The 18,650-nt window shown below is 61.3% G+C and overlaps 3 protein-coding genes across 3 annotated transcripts; 2 read left to right on the forward strand and 1 right to left on the reverse strand.

Moving 5' to 3' along the window:
• Nucleotides 1-1,218: 1,218 nt before the first annotated feature.
• CIB1 (calcium and integrin binding 1) lies at nt 1,219-4,834 on the reverse strand. The gene is made up of 7 exons (XM_075764467.1): nt 4,691-4,834; nt 4,278-4,312; nt 3,690-3,792; nt 3,187-3,340; nt 2,791-2,909; nt 2,622-2,710; nt 1,219-2,336 (listed from the first exon to the last, which is right to left on the reverse strand). The coding sequence occupies exons 1-7, from the start codon at nt 4,739-4,741 to the stop codon at nt 2,315-2,317; spliced, it is 573 nt and encodes a 190-aa protein (XP_075620582.1). The 5' UTR covers nt 4,742-4,834; the 3' UTR covers nt 1,219-2,314.
• Nucleotides 4,835-4,872: 38 nt separating this feature from the next.
• Nucleotides 4,873-6,136, forward strand: GDPGP1 (GDP-D-glucose phosphorylase 1). Its single transcript, XM_075764466.1, has one exon. The coding sequence runs from the start codon at nt 4,900-4,902 to the stop codon at nt 5,995-5,997; it is 1,098 nt and encodes a 365-aa protein (XP_075620581.1). The 5' UTR covers nt 4,873-4,899; the 3' UTR covers nt 5,998-6,136.
• Nucleotides 6,137-8,089: 1,953 nt separating this feature from the next.
• Nucleotides 8,090-18,455, forward strand: TTLL13 (tubulin tyrosine ligase like 13). Its single transcript, XM_075764469.1, is given in 15 exon segments — nt 8,090-8,208; nt 8,751-8,881; nt 10,494-10,650; nt 10,938-11,081; nt 12,185-12,270; nt 12,409-12,634; nt 13,156-13,340; nt 14,283-14,471; nt 14,940-15,123; nt 15,439-15,636; nt 17,060-17,429; nt 17,546-17,924; nt 17,926-18,016; nt 18,018-18,270; nt 18,340-18,455. Coding segments are annotated over 15 exon segments (2,700 nt in total). The 5' UTR covers nt 8,090-8,187; the 3' UTR covers nt 18,426-18,455.
• Nucleotides 18,456-18,650: the final 195 nt, after the last annotated feature.

Raw genomic sequence — 18,650 nt, forward strand, 5'->3', positions numbered from 1 at the left:
GGCGATGGAGTGATGCTGTCCCAACACTGAGAGAAGCAGGAAAGGCAGAGGTGACCAGGAGGAAGAAAAGCCGGTGCCTGGGGCTGGGAGCTGGGCAGCCTCCAGCAGGACCGGGGCTGTGGCAGCCCCTTCCCCAGGACCACGGTGTCGTGCTGCACGTAGGACCCCACTGCCAGCCCAGGGCGCAGCCAGGTCCTTGTCCCCGTCCCATGCAGCCGCAGGCAGACCCAGCTCTCAGCCAACAGGACCCAACTCTGTGACGGCCGACAGCCGCGACCAGGACCTGCGGCGTGGTGCTGCTCGTGAACCCTTGTGCCTGAGACGCGCCAGCAGCGTGAGCACGGGGCTGGAGGGAGCAGTGAGCTGCACACCGAGCTGGCGTGTTGGGGCAGGCTCCCCACACACACCCCCCCCCCGCCGGGGACCAGCACTGCCTTGCTCCCGGCTGGACCAGTGCACCAAACTTCCTGCCCAGCCTGTTCTGGGACATCAAAAAAGCAACCGGAGGCGTTGGCTGGTGCCGTGCCAGCAGACACAGCCCCCGGGGCGGCGGGCAGATACCATCAGCACCACAGGGCACCGAGCTGGAAGGGCCAGCACCGCCGGGAGCAAGGAGGTACGTGAGAAACGGCTGCGCCGACGCCCCAAGACAGCCGACAGCCGCTCCACCCTGGCACGGGTGCTCCCACGGGGCGAGCGGACCCTGGGCACTACACTGGCACCGGCATGGGGGTGCCACAGCCTGGACCTTGCGTCATGGAGTGGCTCCGGCGAGGAGGCTTGCCGGCACGGTGGGAACGCTGCTGGGGCCGGCCGGGTTTTGCTGCGAAGCGCGGGCAGGGCCGTTGCCTGCGGCTGGCGGTGGGCCAGGGCAAAGCCTGATGGATGAACAGACACAAAGGGCTCTGGCGCTGCCCGCAGCAAAGGTAGCTGCTTGCCTGCCCTGGATTTCCCTTTGTGCCTCTTGCTGGAGAGCCGAGCTCTTTGTGTGGCGCCCGCTGAGAACAGTCCCCGGGTTTAGGGGAGGGAGGTGGCCCACGGAAAGGACTGTCACTGAGCAGGACGTGGGACCCGTCCCCTGGAGCTGCGGCTGGCACGCAGGCAGAGGGGCCTGGCAGGAGCCCGTGTCCCCAGCACCCCTCGTGGCACCGGTCCCATGGCACTGCCGGAGCAGCCCCCTCCGCTGTCCCCGCAGCCAGACAAAGGCAGCACAGAGCGGAGGGTGAAACCAGAGCCCTTTATTTGTGTCCTCGCAGGAGCAGAGGGAGGAAGAGGCCAGGGCGGGCAGAGCAGCTGCTGAGCTTGAGCCAGAGGAGGGGGCAGAGAAAAAGGAGAGGAGGCCCCACGCGTGGTCAGTGCCGAGGCAGCACGGGGGAGGAAGGCGGCTCTAATGCTGGGATGGCACATCGATACTTGGGTTACTGCTTAGAAAAAGGGATCCTCCTTTGGGTTATTGCTGGGTTATTGCTGGGTTATTGCTGGGTTATTGCTCAGAGAAAGGGATCCTCCTTTGGGTTATTGCTCAGAGAAAGGGATCCTCCTCTGGGTTATTGCTGGGTTACTGCTCAGAAAAAGGGATCCTCCTTTGGGTTATTGCTGGGTTATTGCTCAGAGAAAGGGATCCTCCTTTGGGTTATTGCTCAGAGAAAGGGATCCTCCTTTGGGTTATTGCTCAGAGAAAGGGATCCTCCTTTGGGTTATTGCTCAAAGGGATCCTCCTTTGGGTTATTGCTCAGAGAAAGGGATCCTCCTTTGGGTTATTGCTCAGAGAAAGGGATCCTCCTTTGGGTTATTGCTCAAAGGGATCCTCCTTTGGGTTATTGCTCAGAGAAAGGGATCCTCCTTTGGGTTATTGTTGGTTATTGCTCAGAAAAAGGGATCCTCGTTGCAGCAGGGAGGCCCCCAGGAAGACGGGAGAGCCGCGCAGGGGCTTGGTGGGGGCAGGCAGCTCCCTGCCTGCCAGTGGAAGGCACAGATTGGTACCGAGGGCAGAGAGGGGCTGTGCTTGGTGCAGCGTGGCCCCCAGCCAAGAGCACCTCTGTGTGCCTCCCCCCCGCCCACAGGGCTGCCCTCGGTTTGCATAAGGAGTTAAAATCCGATCCTGGGAGAGCAGAGTGGCTGCAGGCAAAGCAGCTTCCCAGGGCCCCAGGTCGCTCAGGCGTGAAAGGGGAGCAGGAGGGTGTCCTGCCTAAGGCACTGCTGGGCTGGTGAGGAGCGGGGGCCTCTGCCGCTCCGCTCGCTAAAAGAGGAAATGTCTGAGACCACGAAGAGCTGCAACGGCCAGAGGAGCAGTTCTGCTAGAGAGCCGCAGGGCTCACAGGACGATCTTGAAGGAGCTGCAAGAAACATGACAGGTTCTGCACCTCCTCGCTGGGTCGCACGCAAGTGGTTTGTGAGCGCCCAGTGGTACAGGGAGGCAGCGGTACCCTGTGTGGGAGAGGCTCTCCACAGAGTTAGCACGGGATGCAGTTCCTTCTGCTTCTACAGCAGACCTTGTACAGGATAGCCCTGCCTTATTGCCACCGAGAGCTCTTCCCCAAGGCCAGCACAGTGATGGGGGCAGGCAAACCCCCCCCAGAGAGCCTCCCTAGGACAAGCTGTGTCGCTGGAGACCACAATACCTGGCGAAGTCCGGGGAGCGGGAGATGACATGGTGGAACTCAGCGAGGTTGATGGTGCCGTCCTTATCAATGTCGGACTCCTCCATGATCTGGAGGGGAGGGAAAGGTGAGTGGTGAGCTCTGTGGCTGGCACCGTGCAGTGGCCTGTGCCCAGCCTGATGGTCCTCACGTTTTGGATGAGCTGCTCCATCTCGGCGTTGCTCAGGCGGGACTCCTCACCCTGCCCCGTCAGACAGTTCACCAGTTTCTCCAGGTCCTTACTGTCCACAATCCCATCCTCATCAAAGTCTTTAGGGAAGAGGAAAGTCACATTTCAGCAGGGCCTGAGTGACCCCAGAGAGGCACAAGCACCCACACTGGGCGAGGAGAGGGCCTGGGCAACCCAAGGACACAGCAGGCTCCACATGGCTCCTCTCGGTGCACACCATCGCACCAAACCAGCAGTTCCCACAGGGAGGTCCTAAAGCCACCCTCCCCGTGTGCTCTCTGAGTACGCTGCCAGCCCTCGCGAATAAGGATTCATCCCTGTCCCTCCCCAGGACATGGCATCTGCCGCCAGCCTTACCAAAGATGCGGAAGGCGTAGTGAGATTTGACATCCAAGGTAGCAGAGTCGCTGAAGGCACTCAGCATATCGAGGAAGTCTTCGAAGGACATGCTGTCGTCCCCATCGTCCGAGGTGGAGAACACCCGGCAGATGCGGTGCCGGAAGGGGTTTGCCTGCCAACACAGAACAGCTCGGGGCAGGGCCGGGCAGTGGCAGGTACCGGCCCCATGCACCTGAGTGGGTACCCTGCTCTGCCGCCGGTCTGTCGCACACAGCATGACCATCCCTGGGCCGTGCCTGCCCGGGACAGCAGGGATCTCCAGGATCCACCGCAGCACAGCGGGGACGAGGATGCTGTTTGCTGGCACAGCTCACGTGCGGTACGTGAACAACTTCCCCAGGCGACTGTCGGAGCAGCACGTCAGGGGCAGAGCAGCGGCACCGTGGCGAGTGAACAGGGCCCTGCCCAAACACACCCGCACCCAGGGAGCAGCGCGTCCCTCTGCCCGCCAGGCACCGTACCCGCAGCTCAGGCAGCGTCAGGATCTGGCTCTTGGGAACCCGTGCGGAGCAGGCATTCGCCCTCTCCTCCTTTGGCAGCAGTTCACTGAACCTCTTGTAGGCACTTGAAGAGGCAAGAACAAGAGACGCTCTGTGGCGCGAGCGGCGCGGGAGGCAGCCCCTCTGGGCACGGGCAGCGCAGGCGACTCTTCCCAGCGCCGCACGGAAGCGGAGGGCCCGTTTCCCACAGCTCCCTGCCAGCTGCGCGCAGGGCCGGCCCGGGTGGCCCCGAAAGGGCAGTGCCTGCGCGCCCGGGACCCCAGGGCCAGCGGGGGAGAGGAGCCGGCCCAGGCGGCTGGGACGTCAGAGGGGAAAGAGCCGCCTCTGGGCCCGCACCCCGCGGCCAGCTCCCCAAAGCCAGCGCCCGCTCTGCAGGGTGTCACCGGCAGCACCCACAGACCTTCGCCCCTGCAGCCCGGCTGGCGGGGAACGGCCCAGCCCGGGAGCGGCACCTCCCGGCCCGGCCCCCGGCCCCGCTTGGCGGAAGGGAAGCCCCGCAGCAAGGGCCGGGGCGGAGGCACCCCCGTCCCTGCCCGCGGCAGCACTTACAGCAGGATCTCCTGCTTGCTCAGGAACGTCAGCTCCTGCGGGGAGAGCACGGGTCAGCGCCGGGCCCGGCCCGGGACACCCCAGCGCCGGCGGCCCTTGGCCTCGGGGCACCCCCCGCGGGACTCACCCCCGGTCCCGGTGCTGCCTCCAGCCCCGCGGGACTCACCCCCCACTCCACCCCCGGTCCCGGTGCTGCCTCCAGCCCCGCGGGACTCACCCCCCACCCCACCCCCGGTGCCGCTGTGCCCCCCCCCCCCGCCCGGGTCCCGGTGCCACTCTCCCCCGCAGGACTCCCCTCCCTGCTCCCGGTGCCGGTTCCCCTCCCGCGGGACTCCCCCCAGTCCCGCTCCCCCCTCCCCGGTCCCGGTCCGGCTCCCCCACCCCCGCAGGACCCGCCGGTGCCGCCCCCGCACCTGGTACTCGCCCAGCACCTCCGGCGGCAGCAGGCTGGATGAGGCCCCCATGGCGGCCCGCGCCGCTTCCGCCTCGCACGTCACTCTGCCGCTCCCATGGCAACGCCCCGCCCCCGGCGGCACGTAGCCCCGCCCCCGGCGGCGGGCAGCACGCGAGCGGAGAGCACCGGTCCGTCCCCCGCCCCGCTCCCCTCGGCCAGGCCCCCGGCATGGCGGCGGCGGGCGAGGAGCCGGTCGACCCGAGCCCCGAGGACTTCGTCTACGGGGAGGAGGACTTCGTCCTGCAGGGAGCCGGTTGGGGGGGCGAGCCGGGGGACGAGCCGGGCTCCGCGCCGTCCCGCTTCGACCGGGCGCTGCTGGAGGGCTGGAGCGACAGGATGGAGCGGGGCTTGTTCCGGTACCGGCTGGGGCCGCTGCCCACCCGCGTCCTGCCCGGCCCCATGCGCCTGGTGGCCCAGCTCAACGTCCAGCGCGGCACCGAGCGCCGCCCGCCGCAGGCCGTCCGCAGCCTCCGGCAGCCCTTCGACCCCCGGGCCTTCAACTTCACCCGGATCCGCCCCGACGAGGTGCTGCTCCGCCTGCGCAGGGCGGGGGGCGGCCCGGCGGCCCCCGACCCGCTGCTGGTGGCGATCAACGTCAGCCCGCTGGAGCGGGGCCACGTCCTGCTGCTGCCGGAGCCGGCGCGGGGGCTGCCGCAGGCCCTGACCGCCCCGCTGCTGCGCGGCGGGCTGGAGGCGGCGCTGCTCAGCGCCCACCCGGGATTCCGCGTGGGCTTCAACGGCCTGGGGGCCTGCGCCTCCGTGAACCACCTGCACCTGCACGGCTTCTACCTGGGCCGGCCGCTGCTGGTGGAGTCGGCGCCCGCCCAGCCCCTCTGCCCGCGGCGCGGCCTCGGCTTCCTGCGGGACGTCCCGGCGCCCGCCTTCCTCTTCTATGCCGCGGGCCCCGCCGGCCTGGAGGCGCTGGCCCGGGACGTCTGCCGGGCGGCGGAGCACCTGGCGGACACCGGCCTGGCCTACAACGTCTTCGCCACGCGGGGCGACCCGCCGGGGGGCGCGGCGGGGGCCGGGGCCGGGCGGGGGCTGCGGGTGCTGCTGTGGGCGCGCAGGCCCAGCTTCGGTGCCAAGGCGGGCGCGGCCTTCAACGTGGCGCTCTGCGAGCTGGCCGGGTACCTGCCGCTGCCGGCGGCCGCGGTCTTCCGGGACATCACCGAGGCCGAGGCCCTGCGCGCCATCCGCGAGCACCTCCTGCCGGAGCCGCAGCTGCTGCGCCTCGGCGAGGACCTGGCGCGGCTGCTGGCGGGCTGAGCGGGGCCGGGGCCGGGATCGGGATCGGGATCGGGGCCCGCACCGGGACTGGCGCGGCTGCCTCCGCACCGGGACCAGCGCCGCCCGCCCGCCAGGGAGCGCGCTGCGGCGGCGGGGGTGCGAGGCGGCTGCCCAGGTGACCTCCCGGGGCCGCTCTGGCTGCCGGTGCCGGAGTCTCTATGGCATGTGGGGTGGCCCCGCCCCCTGGAGGCCCCGCCCGCTGTCGCCATGGGAACCGAGAGCGGCCGCCATGGAGGCGGGCGGCGGGGGGGGACCGGCCCCGGGAGCCCCCCCGGGCGGGGAGGCGGCCGCTGCGTCGCCCCCGGTGGGTCCCCCCGAGCCGCGGAGGAGGCGGAGGAAGTGCAGGCGAGTGCGGTGGGCGGGAGGCGGCCGAGCAGGCCGCAGCCCCCCCGCAGGGCCCGTCCCCGGACCGTTGTGCCCGTGTTCCGCCGGGACCTCGGGGGCTCTGCCCGCCTGTCGGTCTGTCTCGTTAGCGTGGGGCGGTGCCGGACCCCGTGAAGGCCTCCCTGCCGTGCGCACCGCCTGGCTCGCGTTCGCTGCCGGGGCAGGGCCCAGCCCTGCACATCACCGAGGGGCATCGCTCGGCCCGGCCCCGCTGGTCCTCGGCCCCAGAGCCGCTTTCCGGGCACTTTCTGAATCGGACAATAAATGCTCTTTCCCCCGAAGTTGTCCCAATAATCCCAAGCGTGACGTGTCCAAGGAAGACCCCACGTTCAGGCCGCTCTTTGCCACGTCACCTCACGCCTTGCTGAGCCCGTGTTGGCTCCAGGTCAGATTTGCCCGTTATCCCGGGGCCCCGGTTCCCCGCTGAGCGGCTGTTCTATCGTCTCTTTCAATTCCAGTGTTCCCTCCATCAACCTGACCAGCTGCAAGTACGAGAGCGGTAAGTCCGCGGTGCCGCAGGGTATCCCTTCGGATCAGCCCACCGACTGCCGGCCCTTTGGATGCCTGCTCAGCTGGCGCCGAGCTTCCACTGCACGGCCGCTTTCAGTTTGTGTTTAGTGATTCCAAACAAGTTGCGCCTTTGTAGTAGTAGGAAGTTTTTCACACGTGGCCCGAGGTGCCCTCTGGTTTAGAGAGACACAAAACGTGCGACAGCGGTGCAAGCCCTCGGCCCCACCGTACGTCTGCATTTGCCATACGCCTGCTAAAATTGGTGAGAAGGGTTTAGTTGGGGGCAGTTACAATGCAAGACTGGTACTCGTGCCTGGGGAAGTGACGTGAGAGCTCTCGACTGTTTCACGTAAAGCCGGTGATGGAACAGGCAGCAGCCGGTACCCAGAACCTCTCCCCTTGCGTCCATCTCTAGTGATGTGCTCCGGGGAGCTGGTCCACCCTCCGTCTTGCTCTTCTTTGCTGCCACAAGCTGTATCAAAAGAACAGACTCTTAGCATTTGATGGACGTTATTAGCCAGTTTGCTAATGACTGTTCTCACAATGCAACCACATTGGTGTAGCTGAGGGTCAGGGCCTGGTCAGCTGTGTAAGGAACATTTTTTTGTGCAGACAGACACACGCTGCACGTTTTGCCCCGGGCCGTGCTGGGGCAGTTTGGTGACGGGAGGCGGAAGGGAACCCGCAGCAGGAGGTGGTGTGACAGCACAGGTGACGTAGGACCCAGAACTGTTTTGCAACGGTTCCTAGCACACATCGACCTTCGTCACCTCCCCATCTCTGTGAGAGGCCAAATCCAGAACCGGCACTAACACGAACCATCCCAGCAGTGACCTTCTGCTTCAGAAGGATGGTATCTGCCCGTGCGGTGTCAGACCCACAGCGGATTCAAGCCTGCTGTGGCTCAGGAGGTGCTCTGGGACCCCAAGGCATGTGGACTTAGGGGGCTGGTAGGTCCCAGCACACCTGCAGCCAGAGGGTGGGGTGAGTTTAGCTGGGTAAAGCTTTTGTTTGTCACCTCCTGAAGGCTCCTGCCAGTATCTTGCATCTCTGAGGGTGGAATTGCAGCTGGGAGAAGTTTGTTCCACGCTCCGTCCCCGGTTACTTTGGGGATTTAACAGTCCCTGGTACTTGTATCCCCTGCCTGGCCCCTTGTCATCTGCTTGCTTTGGTACAGTGCGGCGGGCAGCACGGTGCTGCGGGCTGAAAGAAGTGGGAGAAAACGAGGAGTGGACAGTGTATTGGACGGACTACTCTGTCTCCCTGGAGCGCGTCATGGAAATGAAGCGGTTTCAGGTAAATACGCTCCCCGTGCAAAGGCTGAGCAGCGGGAAGTGCTCAGGAAGGGGAGGGAGACAGGGGCTGGTAGTGGAACGTGTTGCAGAATGAAACAGAAGCGTCCAAACCAGCACCCGTGCCCCCCTCTCTGCATCGGTTCCAGAGGGCATGGGTTCACGAGCCTTTACTTCTGTTGTGTCGCTGGTACGGTGCCATCAGCAACACTTCGGCAGTCAGTAGCGTGGATTGGAAAGCTGCCAACCCCTTTAATGTAGCGTGAAATAAATGGTTCTTGATGACAAACGGCTGCCTTCCTGAAGCTGTGATACTCTAGGGAGGGAGAGCTTCAGGGCTGAGATGGAACGAGCAGATAAATCACACTGGTGAAGTTCAGATAAAGCAGTTGCAGCGTCATGTCCCTCAGCAGACATTCAAGGCCACCGCGAGCCCAGCTTCCCGTTCTGCGTGCTGCTTTCTCCACACACCGGCTTTCCTCGGGTCTCGAGGAGGATCCCTGCTGTTCCTTTGCTGATTCTCTTTTTCGTCTGCACCTCTTTCAGAAAATCAACCATTTTCCAGGCATGATAGAGATCTGCCGTAAGGACTTGTTGGCTCGCAACCTAAACCGCATGCTCAGGCTCTTCCCCAAGGAGTACAATATATTTCCTCGCACTTGGTGCCTGCCAGCTGAGTGAGTGATACGCATTAATGCAGCTGAGAACAGGGGTATGAAATTAGGAAGTGGGAAGTGCTTGACAGCCAGGGCCGGGATGGGGGGGGGGCCTCTCTCAGACTGCAGAACCTTCCCCGCGACTGAATGGGGCGTTGAGACACGTTTCTGGTTTCACATGTCTTTAATTCCCGAGACTGAATTAGCCCATGGAGTGGCGTCCTCCACGATGCGTGCCCTGCAGACTGCGTGCCAAAGGGCTAAATCTGGGCAGAGGGACCCACCCGGGGAGCCAAAGGGCGGTGGGCGAGTGAGAAGTGTAAATCAGTGTTTTGGTGGAAGGACTCTGCAGCTCGAAGCGAATGGGAGAGGCAGCGGCGGAGCAGCGTGGCAAACGCTTTTCCCCCGCCGGCTGGGTCGGTGTCCATCACTGCCCAGGAAGGGCACGGGCAGGGCACGAGGTGGTTCCACCCCACCGACAGCAAGGGCTGTCTTCACAGCCCCGGCACCTCTGCCGTCCGCTGCTGCAGAGCATACTGATGGCAGAGGACAGCGGGAGAGCGCGGGGCACTACGCGAAGCAGAATACGTACACAGTTAGATGTAAACCATCACCAAACTACTCAAGCTTTGGGGCAGAAGGCCTGGCTTCTCTGATCACGTACAGGCAAGCAATGATAGAAACGTAGCTGAAAGCGACCAAAGAGCACTCAATTTTGGGGTGGTTGTAAGGGGACAGGATACCCATTCTTAGATTTTATTCTTACCGTTTCCTGAAAACCTCAAAGCAGGGGTCCCACCTCCCGCTCTGTAGCTGAACTCTCCTCACAGTTAGAATGATTTTCTTAATACCTGACCTAAAGCATCTTTGCTGAAATATCGGCTCTTCTCTCGTTTGCACTGGCCTTGGAGAACAGTGGTTTGCTGTGTTTTGCTAACGGTGTGTCATGTCCAGGAAGGCTGTGTCCTCTCAGTCTTCCCATTTTTGCAGAAGCTGGACCTAGTTCTCTCGTCTCTATTTCCAGGCTGCATTTCCTGGCCTCTGATTGCTCTTGGCACTGTTCTCTGGGATTTGTCCTGTTTGCCTCTCCCTAAATGTGGTGCCCTCTATAGAGATGGTGCTCCTCCATCTACAGCAAAATAATTAACGGGCATATGGGCTTGGCTCTTCAAAGCACCGTACTCCCGCGGGAGCTGCTCCTGAAGATCAGCCACGTAACGCGATCTGGGAGCTGGCCGTGGCCTCCCGCCTGCCTGATGAGCCGGCCTAAAAGGGGATGTAAAGACTTGTGACCTCCTCCTCTGTAGCCAGGGCTTGTTTATTCTCTCCTGCTCTCTCTGCAGCAGCAGAGCCGAAATCTTACTGGCTCCTGCATGCACAGTGGTGACGACTTCTATGAGCCTCCGGGCAGAGGTGGAGATGTGTGCAAGTCAAAGGTGGAACCAGGAGAGCTTTGTCGGGTCCCACAAGGACCAATCTGTATCTGATGTAGATCAGGAAGAGCTGTACAGTTCCTCTGCTGCAGAAGTTTGGTCTGTACTGGGCTGCAGCACCATCGTTTGAGTCCCTGTTACGGGAGAGCTCAGGGGCTGGGGTTTTGGCAGCTTTTAACAGTCACCCCTTCCTTCTATAGCTATGGGGATTTCCAGGCCTACAGACGTGCGAAGAAAAACAGAACATTCATCTGCAAGCCAGACAGTGGCTGCCAAGGGAGAGGTATCTTCGTAACGCGTAATCCAGAGGAGATCAAACATGGAGAGCGTATGATCTGTCAGCAGTATATCTCTAAGGTAACGGGGACAATCTCAAAATGCAGGTGGAGGATTGCAACCTCCTAGCTCCTCCAGCATCCTGCATCCTCCTTGTGCCCTCTGCCCTGCATCTTCCTGGATCTGCCAGGGGCACTGAGGTTGCCACAGCACAGCAGAGGCACGGTGAAAGCTTGCCTTCCTCCTTGCTGCTGAGCTGCCAAGGAGCGGCCCAAGCAGTGCAGACAGAGCAGCCAGCCTCCAGGAGCCGGCAGCACGCCTAGCAATGTTACTTTATCTCATGCTTGCTCCTGCCTTTTTTCTCACAGCCTTTCCTTATTGATGGCTTTAAATTTGACATGCGTGTCTATGTGCTGGTCACATCTTGTGACCCACTGAGGATTTTTCTCTACAAGGAGGGTCTGGCCCGGTTTGCCACCACGAGGTACATCGATCCCAGCAGCAGAAACCTGGTAAAAAAGGGAAGTTTCAAAAAAACTTGCATACTATTTGTAGGTGTTAGTTCCTAATTTGTCCTAGGGGCGTTCCCAGACCTCAGAAAGACAGGGACTGGTGGGTTTCATGGGATCCAGCTTTCTTCTTTCATGTTCTTCCCTCCCTCTGTACCTCCTCCTCCTCCTCACAGAAGGTATTTCAGGAGTGTCTGAAGTAGATCTCCTCCCAGGCCCCACGTTTGGGCTGTCTACTGGCATTATCACAGAATCATGAAGTTGTTTTGTTTGGAAGGAACCTTGGAAGGTCTCAAGTCCAACCTCCTGCTCAAAACTGGGTCAACAATACATTCAGATCTGGTTTCTTGGGGTTTCACCCGGTCAGGTGTTGAGAACCTGCAAGGACAGAGACCCCATGGCGTTTCTGGGCAACACTCCTACTGCTTTTTGCTCTTATGAGTGTTCTCAAGACCGCACTGTTCCTTATCTGCCTGGGCTTCAGACAGAAAAGGGGGACCTGGGGAGTTATCTGGTGGTAGTGGAACAGCCCAGGAGAGACAGGAGGGGAGCTGGGAAAGCAAGGTGCAGAGCACGGCCGTGCCCATCTCCAGGCAGGGGTCTGCAACCTGTGAAATCCCAGCAGGAGATGGACTGTAGTGTTGGATTGCTGTGCTACAGTCGTGGCTGCCCTGACACTCCCCGGGCTTCTGGCTATCTGCCTGCTTCTCCAGAGCTGCACGTGTATATGCCCTCCCTCCCTCCGGTACGTGCATGTCTTGGAGGTCTTCTGCTTTGGGTGGATAAAGGCAGAGGACGAATCTGCAGAAATTTGCTGCAGCTTCTGTCCTGAGGAGTCCGTGGTTTATTGGTGAGGCCACGGCTAGAATGGCGCTTGAGGAGCTCTCCCCCCAGGAGGACAGAGGTGTGGAGAGGGTAGAGCTCTGTTAGCCCGAACTTCTGGCTAGAGAGGGAGTCACCAGCGTGCTTAACTCCTCGCTGCAGGTCACCACCAGAGAGAAGAGACAGAAGTGGGTGAAGCTGGGTCTAGATTAGTGCTAATGGGGCTGTTTCTGTTTATGCTCTGTGGTTGAGAGTAAATGAAAGTCTCATGGTTCCTCTCTCAGGATGATATCTGCATGCATTTGACCAATTACGCTATCAACAAACATAATGAAAACTTCGTCCAGGATGACACGATGGGCAGTAAGAGGTATTGTCTTGTGCAGGTACCGCAATGCCCAGTGCACATCCTGCCAGAAAGCTGCGCTTGGGACGCTGGCTTACTTCTGTCTTTCTTGGGGCAAATGCAGTATCACAGGTCAGCTCTTACCATCTCCTGTCCACACAGGAAACTGTCCACCCTGAATGCCTGGATGATGGATAACAACTACAACACAACAAAACTCTGGGAAGATATTGAAGATATTATTATAAAGACTCTTATTTCAGCTCACCCTGTTGTGAAGCACAATTACCAAAGCTGCTTTCCAAACCACACTACCGGCTGTGCCTGCTTTGAGATACTGGGGTTTGATATTTTGCTAGACAGAAAATTGAAGCCGTGGCTGCTAGAGGTGAGGAAGGAATCTCCTGCTGGGTTGAAGCAACTCTGGAAGGAGCAGATAGCCGAGAGCTGGCTCGTCTGGGAGAGGCTCCAGAACAAGGGGCGGTGGGACGAACAGAACTCATTTGATTAAAAAGGGCCACCTCGTTCACAAAATGAAACAGGCTACTAGCCAAGTGACCCGCTGTAGGCTGAGCGGGATCTAAGGGCCCGTTCCCTGTACACCCTCTCTAACAGCGGGGAGTTCCCTGAACCTCAGGCCTCCTTGACCTGTAACAGCATCCAGAATTCACGATAGCTGCCCCACACCCGTAGTCCTGCAGGGTGTGGGATCTGAATGACCTGCAGTGGGGACAGGCATTACACTGCAGAAGGACTGAACCGGCCGCTGCATGCAGCCTCCTGCTTTCTGTCGCCGTTACAGGGAAGAACCTCCATGGAAAGTGTGCGGTGGGGCAGAGTGGGGCTAGGGCTGGCTGCTGGCGTGCTCTCTGGGAGTTGCTGGGTTAGATTAACTGCTTGTTTTGGCAGGTGAACCACTCTCCCAGCTTCACCACGGACTCTCGCCTAGACTGTGAGGTGAAGGATGCTCTTCTCTGTGATACCATCAACCTGATAAATGTGCATGCCTGTAACAAAAGGAAGGTGCTGGAGGAAGACAAACAGCGGGCAAAGGAACGGCTCCTCCAGACCCATGAGACTCTCCGTGCATCCAGGTATTGCTCTTCCCCATCATGCTGCAGATCCCCAATGAGAAAAGATGGGGCATGGTGGAGCAGGATAGAACCAAGGCTGGCTGTCTCCAAATGGAGCAAGCTCCCAGAGGCCATGGCACTATGTAGCCTCTGAGAAGCGATCTCCCCAGCCACCCACATCCCGCAAGGAAGAGCCAGGGCTCGTCTCTGGGCACTAGGAGATCTGAGACGCCTGGTGCTCTGGGTCCTCTACAGCGCTATCCCCGTCGAGCTGCGCCTGCTTGTCACGTCCTTCAGTGCCGACGGGCAGCGCCAGCACCCTGGGCTCACAGTGACTGCAGCACTGCCCCAGGGACCAAGAGCACCCAGGGGCACGGGGCCCTTCTCCAGAGCAGGGTTCCTTTCCCAGGGCTGACGGTTTCCCCTTCTCTGCCTGCACATCCTTTCACGAGGCCACGTTAGATGGGCCTGCTGCCCGGGCTTTTCCTGCTGTGCAGGGCGAGGCAGGAACTCCCTCCAGCTCCCATTTCAATCAGGAGACCCGAGATAACTCCAGGCTGGAGACACTGAGCGTGTTAGCCCTGTGCTCTGCCTGCCCCAGTGGCCTCGGCTGCTCCGATCCCTGCTCGCGAGGGAAGCTCCCAGCAGCGTGCAGGGTGGCAGATATACCCTGAATAGGCACTTTTAAACCAAACTTCTCTTGTAATAAGTGGGTTAGTTGGGCGAAGAGGCTGAGGGGCAGGGTATGAGCCTGGGCAGCAGGGGAGAGATCTGGAAATGCTTCACCAGCACTCTACAGGTAGAGGATGAAGAAGTGCAGGTTCTATTGGTTCCCTGCAGCGCACCCATGTGAAACAGGCTCCCAAACGGGGAAAGAAGGGGAAAAGTGCTAGCTAGGCCCTTGTCCCTCAGCCAGGACAGCACCTGGGGCCCTCCCTGCCTGTGCTTTCTCCTGGTTTGCAGACGTGAGGAGTTAGAGAGCAGCCAGGCTGCCTGGCTGTCTCAGGCAGAGAAGTACGAGAACTCACACCTGGGCGGTTTCCAGCGCATTTATCCGGCATGTGGAACAGAGAAATATGAGCCATTTTTCAAGCAGAGTGGCTCCCTCTTCCAGGAAACGGTGTCATCCAAAGCACGAGAGGAGTGTGCCAGGTACGGTGCTCCTGCGGAGAACCCCCTCCTCACAGGGGTGGCACGGAGACCACTCGCTTCTGACCCCTTCTTGGGAGCAACTCTGCTGCTCAACCAATGCAAGTAAGCTGGTGAGAGCTGGAAGGGAAGGAGTCTGCACGTGCTGTGCAACCATAGCAAAGCAACTTCCTTTCGCACGTATCACACATATGGCAAACGCAGCATCCCATTGACTTTTCGACCTGCACCATGTTGCAGGTGTCCTCCACCCTTCTGGCAGGCACAGCCTAATCCAAGGGCATTTCTTACAGTGGTGAGACTCTCTTTTAAAAGCACTCCTGGCCCATTTCTTGTCACGTTTCTATTATGGTTTATTCACTATAGAACTTCTGACTGCAGTAAAACGTCCTCGGATTGAAGGTTTCATAGTAGCCTTTTGCTGTTGTGGCTCTTATTGACCCTGTGACCAAGACTACTGTTCTATGGCAGGCAGCAACTGGAGGAAATTCGCCTGAAAAAAGAAAAGTTGGAAGCTCTTACCAGGAAGAAGAAAATGGAGAGGAAAGAAGACCTGCATGGAGAGTCAGCTGGGGACAAATCCCAGATCCGTAATAAAACCACAGCTCCTACAACCCGCCTCACCTACAGACGCACCAGGATGTGGGATAGGAAGGTACCTTGCTCGTGTCAGTGGCTGTCCATGGGGCTCTCAAAGGCAGTAAGGTGGCTCTGGGAACAGGGCTGGGCCGTGGGTGTCTCCCAAGGAACAGAACTACCAGGTTTGACTCCCCTTCACGACATCCAGAGAGCTGACAGCCTGTGCTGGGACGGACTTACAAGCACCAGTGTTGTCCCTTCCCTGCTGTGGCTCCCGCTCTGCCCCAAAGTCTGGAGTTCTCCTCAGGGCTTGGAGCAGCGTGCGGCTTTGTCTCTCTTGCGCATTACTACAGCTTCACCTTTGCTGGAACTTGGGTCTTTCTTCCCTAAGGTACAGCCCGTGCAGTACGACTCTATGCAGCCCCAGGATATTGTGGAAGATGAGGAGAAGAGAAGAGTAAATGCTCTTCTGCAGCGTGAGAACCTTATCCGAGGCCTGGGCATCATAGATCGGCTCTCCCAGCTGCTCCCCACAACCAACAGGCCAGCTGACACCCAGAGATCCTGCACCGTTATCCCCAAAAGCCAGGTAACTGAAGATTGCCCAGATCCACCCTGCGAGGCCGACACAGGAGACAGCCACTCGCAGGAGGATCATGAGGAATGAACCGCGAGCATTGAACATCCCCGGTGTGGCTCAGTTAAATGAGATCCGATGTAGCGTCTGGGTCTGTGGGTTTTCATCCAATTACATGACTGTGTCCCTTTCCAAACGTGTGTGCTGGGGGTGTGCCAGCGGGCTGCGCACCCCCAGCCTTCTGCTGCCCCACAATACCACTCCCCGGTATTCTGAAGAACAGATCACGACGATACTGCCTTTTGGACACAGCACGCGGTTTAGCGTGAGCTGCTGCTTCTGGGGTAGGCTAGGAGCACTAATTAATTCCTGGGCAGGCCAGGCTAGGAGCACCAGCCTGCTAGGAGCACGGTAAAGGAGTGCACATAGCAAAGAGGGACTGAAGGGAAGCCTGGGGATGCCTAAAAACAAACAAAAAAGGTCTCTAGGTGAACTCTGCACTCCCTAAGCATCTTGCCTTCTACATTACACTGTTCCCCGCACGGGGAAGGTGATGAGTCCACCGCACACATTCTGATGCAAAGTCAGCACGTGTGCTGAAAGCCCCGCAGGGCTCGGCCCTCGGTCTGGGGCTCTCCCTTCAGTCACCCTCGCTCTGCAAGAGCACGCTGGGGTGTAAACCTCGGCGTTGCTGCTGCCGTCCCAGGCCGTCTCGAGGTGCGCAGCTGAAGAAAGCTGGGCTTTGCACCAGGGGAACCGGGGTTGGACCTGGAGTTAAGGGAGATCTGCTTGGTTGTCTCAAACTGAATCTTGGCTATGACACTGATTCCTAAACCAGGCTACCAGCGCTGCTGGTCTAAAACCAGGCGAGGAGGAAGCCCACAGTCCGTTGTCTGTGGGCCCCATTAGGCACCAGAGTTGTAGGAATTGTTCAAGACCGAGGATGCTCCTAGTACCTTACAAGAAATTGCAAATAATCCATTTAATTTAACAACAGAAGTCTAAGATGGGATTTGATCTGTAAGAACTGATGGTAGCTGCCTTTTCCTCTACCAAAGTGGAACAGAACCTGAAACCCAAACTCTGCCTAAAATCTGGATAATTTTTTCAGCAGCGAAGGATTATCTGGGGGTGGGTCAGATCCTTCATGGCTGAGTCTTCCCAGCCTGCTCTGGCATTTCCCTCCACAAACCCTGCTCCAGCTCAGCCCAGCGTTACGGGCAGAGGGTGGGAGTCAGTTGCTGCTGCAGGCAGATCAGGCAGGCAGCTGCCGTGACCCCTTAGGTGATTAGAATTGAGGATGGTGACTGTGGCGTGCCTGGGGAGAAGGCGCAGGGTGATGCTTTAGCGAGCACCTGTAGATGACCAGACTTTTCCTTCCCATCTCATGCCAAGGCCTGTAGAACTGAGCTGCGGCTGCTTTCTTTCCTTCCAGCCGCAGCTTCTCTGGGATGCGCTTGGGGGCCAGGACACCCACCACTTAGTGATGCTCATCCCACTCTCGCTCCCGGGAAGTTCAGTCCAGCCTTCAGGACAGCCGTTCGTACCCAACCCCAGAGCCAACGCTGAGCTGCCAGATGGACCGGGCTCGGACCCCGCTGCCACGGGCACCCTCTCCGTTCGAGGCCAGAGCATCCGTTACCGCGAGCAGCACAAGGTGCGGCAGGACCTCCAGGCGCAGGACGGGGGCTGGCTGCGGGGCCAGGCAGCACGGATGGCAGCAGTTACCCAGCCCTGCGCCGAACTCAAGGGGCTGCAGGTGAGAGGCCAGCGGCTCCCTGGCTCCAGAAACAAGGCTGAAGGCTGTGAGTACACATTTCCTTCCTTTGGCTCCGAGCAGCCATGCTGTGGAGGCTCAAGTCGGTGAGCCAGAGAGCTGCCGGTGTCTGCCTGCCCCCCACGTCTGCCTGTGCTCTTGCAGGTGAAGCTGGCAGGCCGTCCTTCCAGATGGGCAGCTGTCACCCGGGGTCCCCAGCCAGCGTGGGGAAGGCGACAGGCGATGGCACCTTCAGCTGCGCTGCAGTGCTGGAACTCCCCATCTCCTCCACGGCCCACATGCAGCACATGCGCACCTCGCACCGTGCTAGTGCCTCGCACACCTGCAGCGTGAAAAGCACAGGTAACGCAGCAGAGGGGACACCCATGCTCAGCATTCCTCCCGCCGGCGCTTGCCCAAGACCCACGGCTGCTGGCCGGGGAGGGCTGCCGTGGCCAGGCCCGGGGCCGGTTGCTGCACCCCCTGACTGGAGTCCGGGCCCCAGTGCAGCACGGACGCCCCGCCGCAGGCAGCTCTGCCTCAGCCAGGCCGCGGGCTGCTGCCCCCACCCCTGCCCGCACCCCTGGGCAGCGGCGCCGCCCCGCTCCCTGCCCGCCGCGGTCGCTCCCGGCCGCTCGTCCCCCGACCGCCTGCCCGGGACCGGGACCCCCGCGGCGCGGGGCCGAGACCCCGCCGGGCCGCCCCCGCGCCTCCCCCGCCGGGCCCGCCCCGCTGCCGGCCCCGCCCGGTTCCCGGTTCCCGGCCATGGCGGCGCTGCTGCTGCGCGGGCTGCGGGCGGCCGCGCTCCTGGCCGGGATCCCGCGGCGGGCGGCGGCGGCGTGGCCCGGGGACCCGGAGCCGCCGGACCCGGCGCTGGAGGAGGCCGAGAGGTCCGGGGCGGCCGGGACCGGGGTCGGGGTCGGGGCCGGGGCCGGGCCGCTCACGTCTCTCCCCCGCAGGGCGCGGCGGCGGCGGGCGGCGGCGCGGGAGCAGCGGCTGCGGCGGGAGCTGGGCGGGGGGCGCGGCGCCCCCGAGCGCACCCTGACCTGGCAGGCGATGGAGCAGATGCGGTGAGCGGCGGGGCCGGGGCGGGCCGGGGGAGCGGGCGGGAGGGGCCGTGCCCCGGTGACCGTGCCCGTGCCCGCAGGTTCCTGCGGCAGGAGCTGCCCGAGGAGTGGCCGCCGGAGCGTCTGGCCCAGGGCTTCGGCGTCAGCCCCGACGTGGTGCGGCGAGTGCTGCGGGGCCGGAGCTGCCCCCCGCCGCGCCGCCG

This window comes from Balearica regulorum, chromosome 12, assembly GCF_011004875.1.
Source record: "Balearica regulorum gibbericeps isolate bBalReg1 chromosome 12, bBalReg1.pri, whole genome shotgun sequence".
NCBI classification, from domain to species: domain Eukaryota; kingdom Metazoa; phylum Chordata; class Aves; order Gruiformes; family Gruidae; genus Balearica; species Balearica regulorum.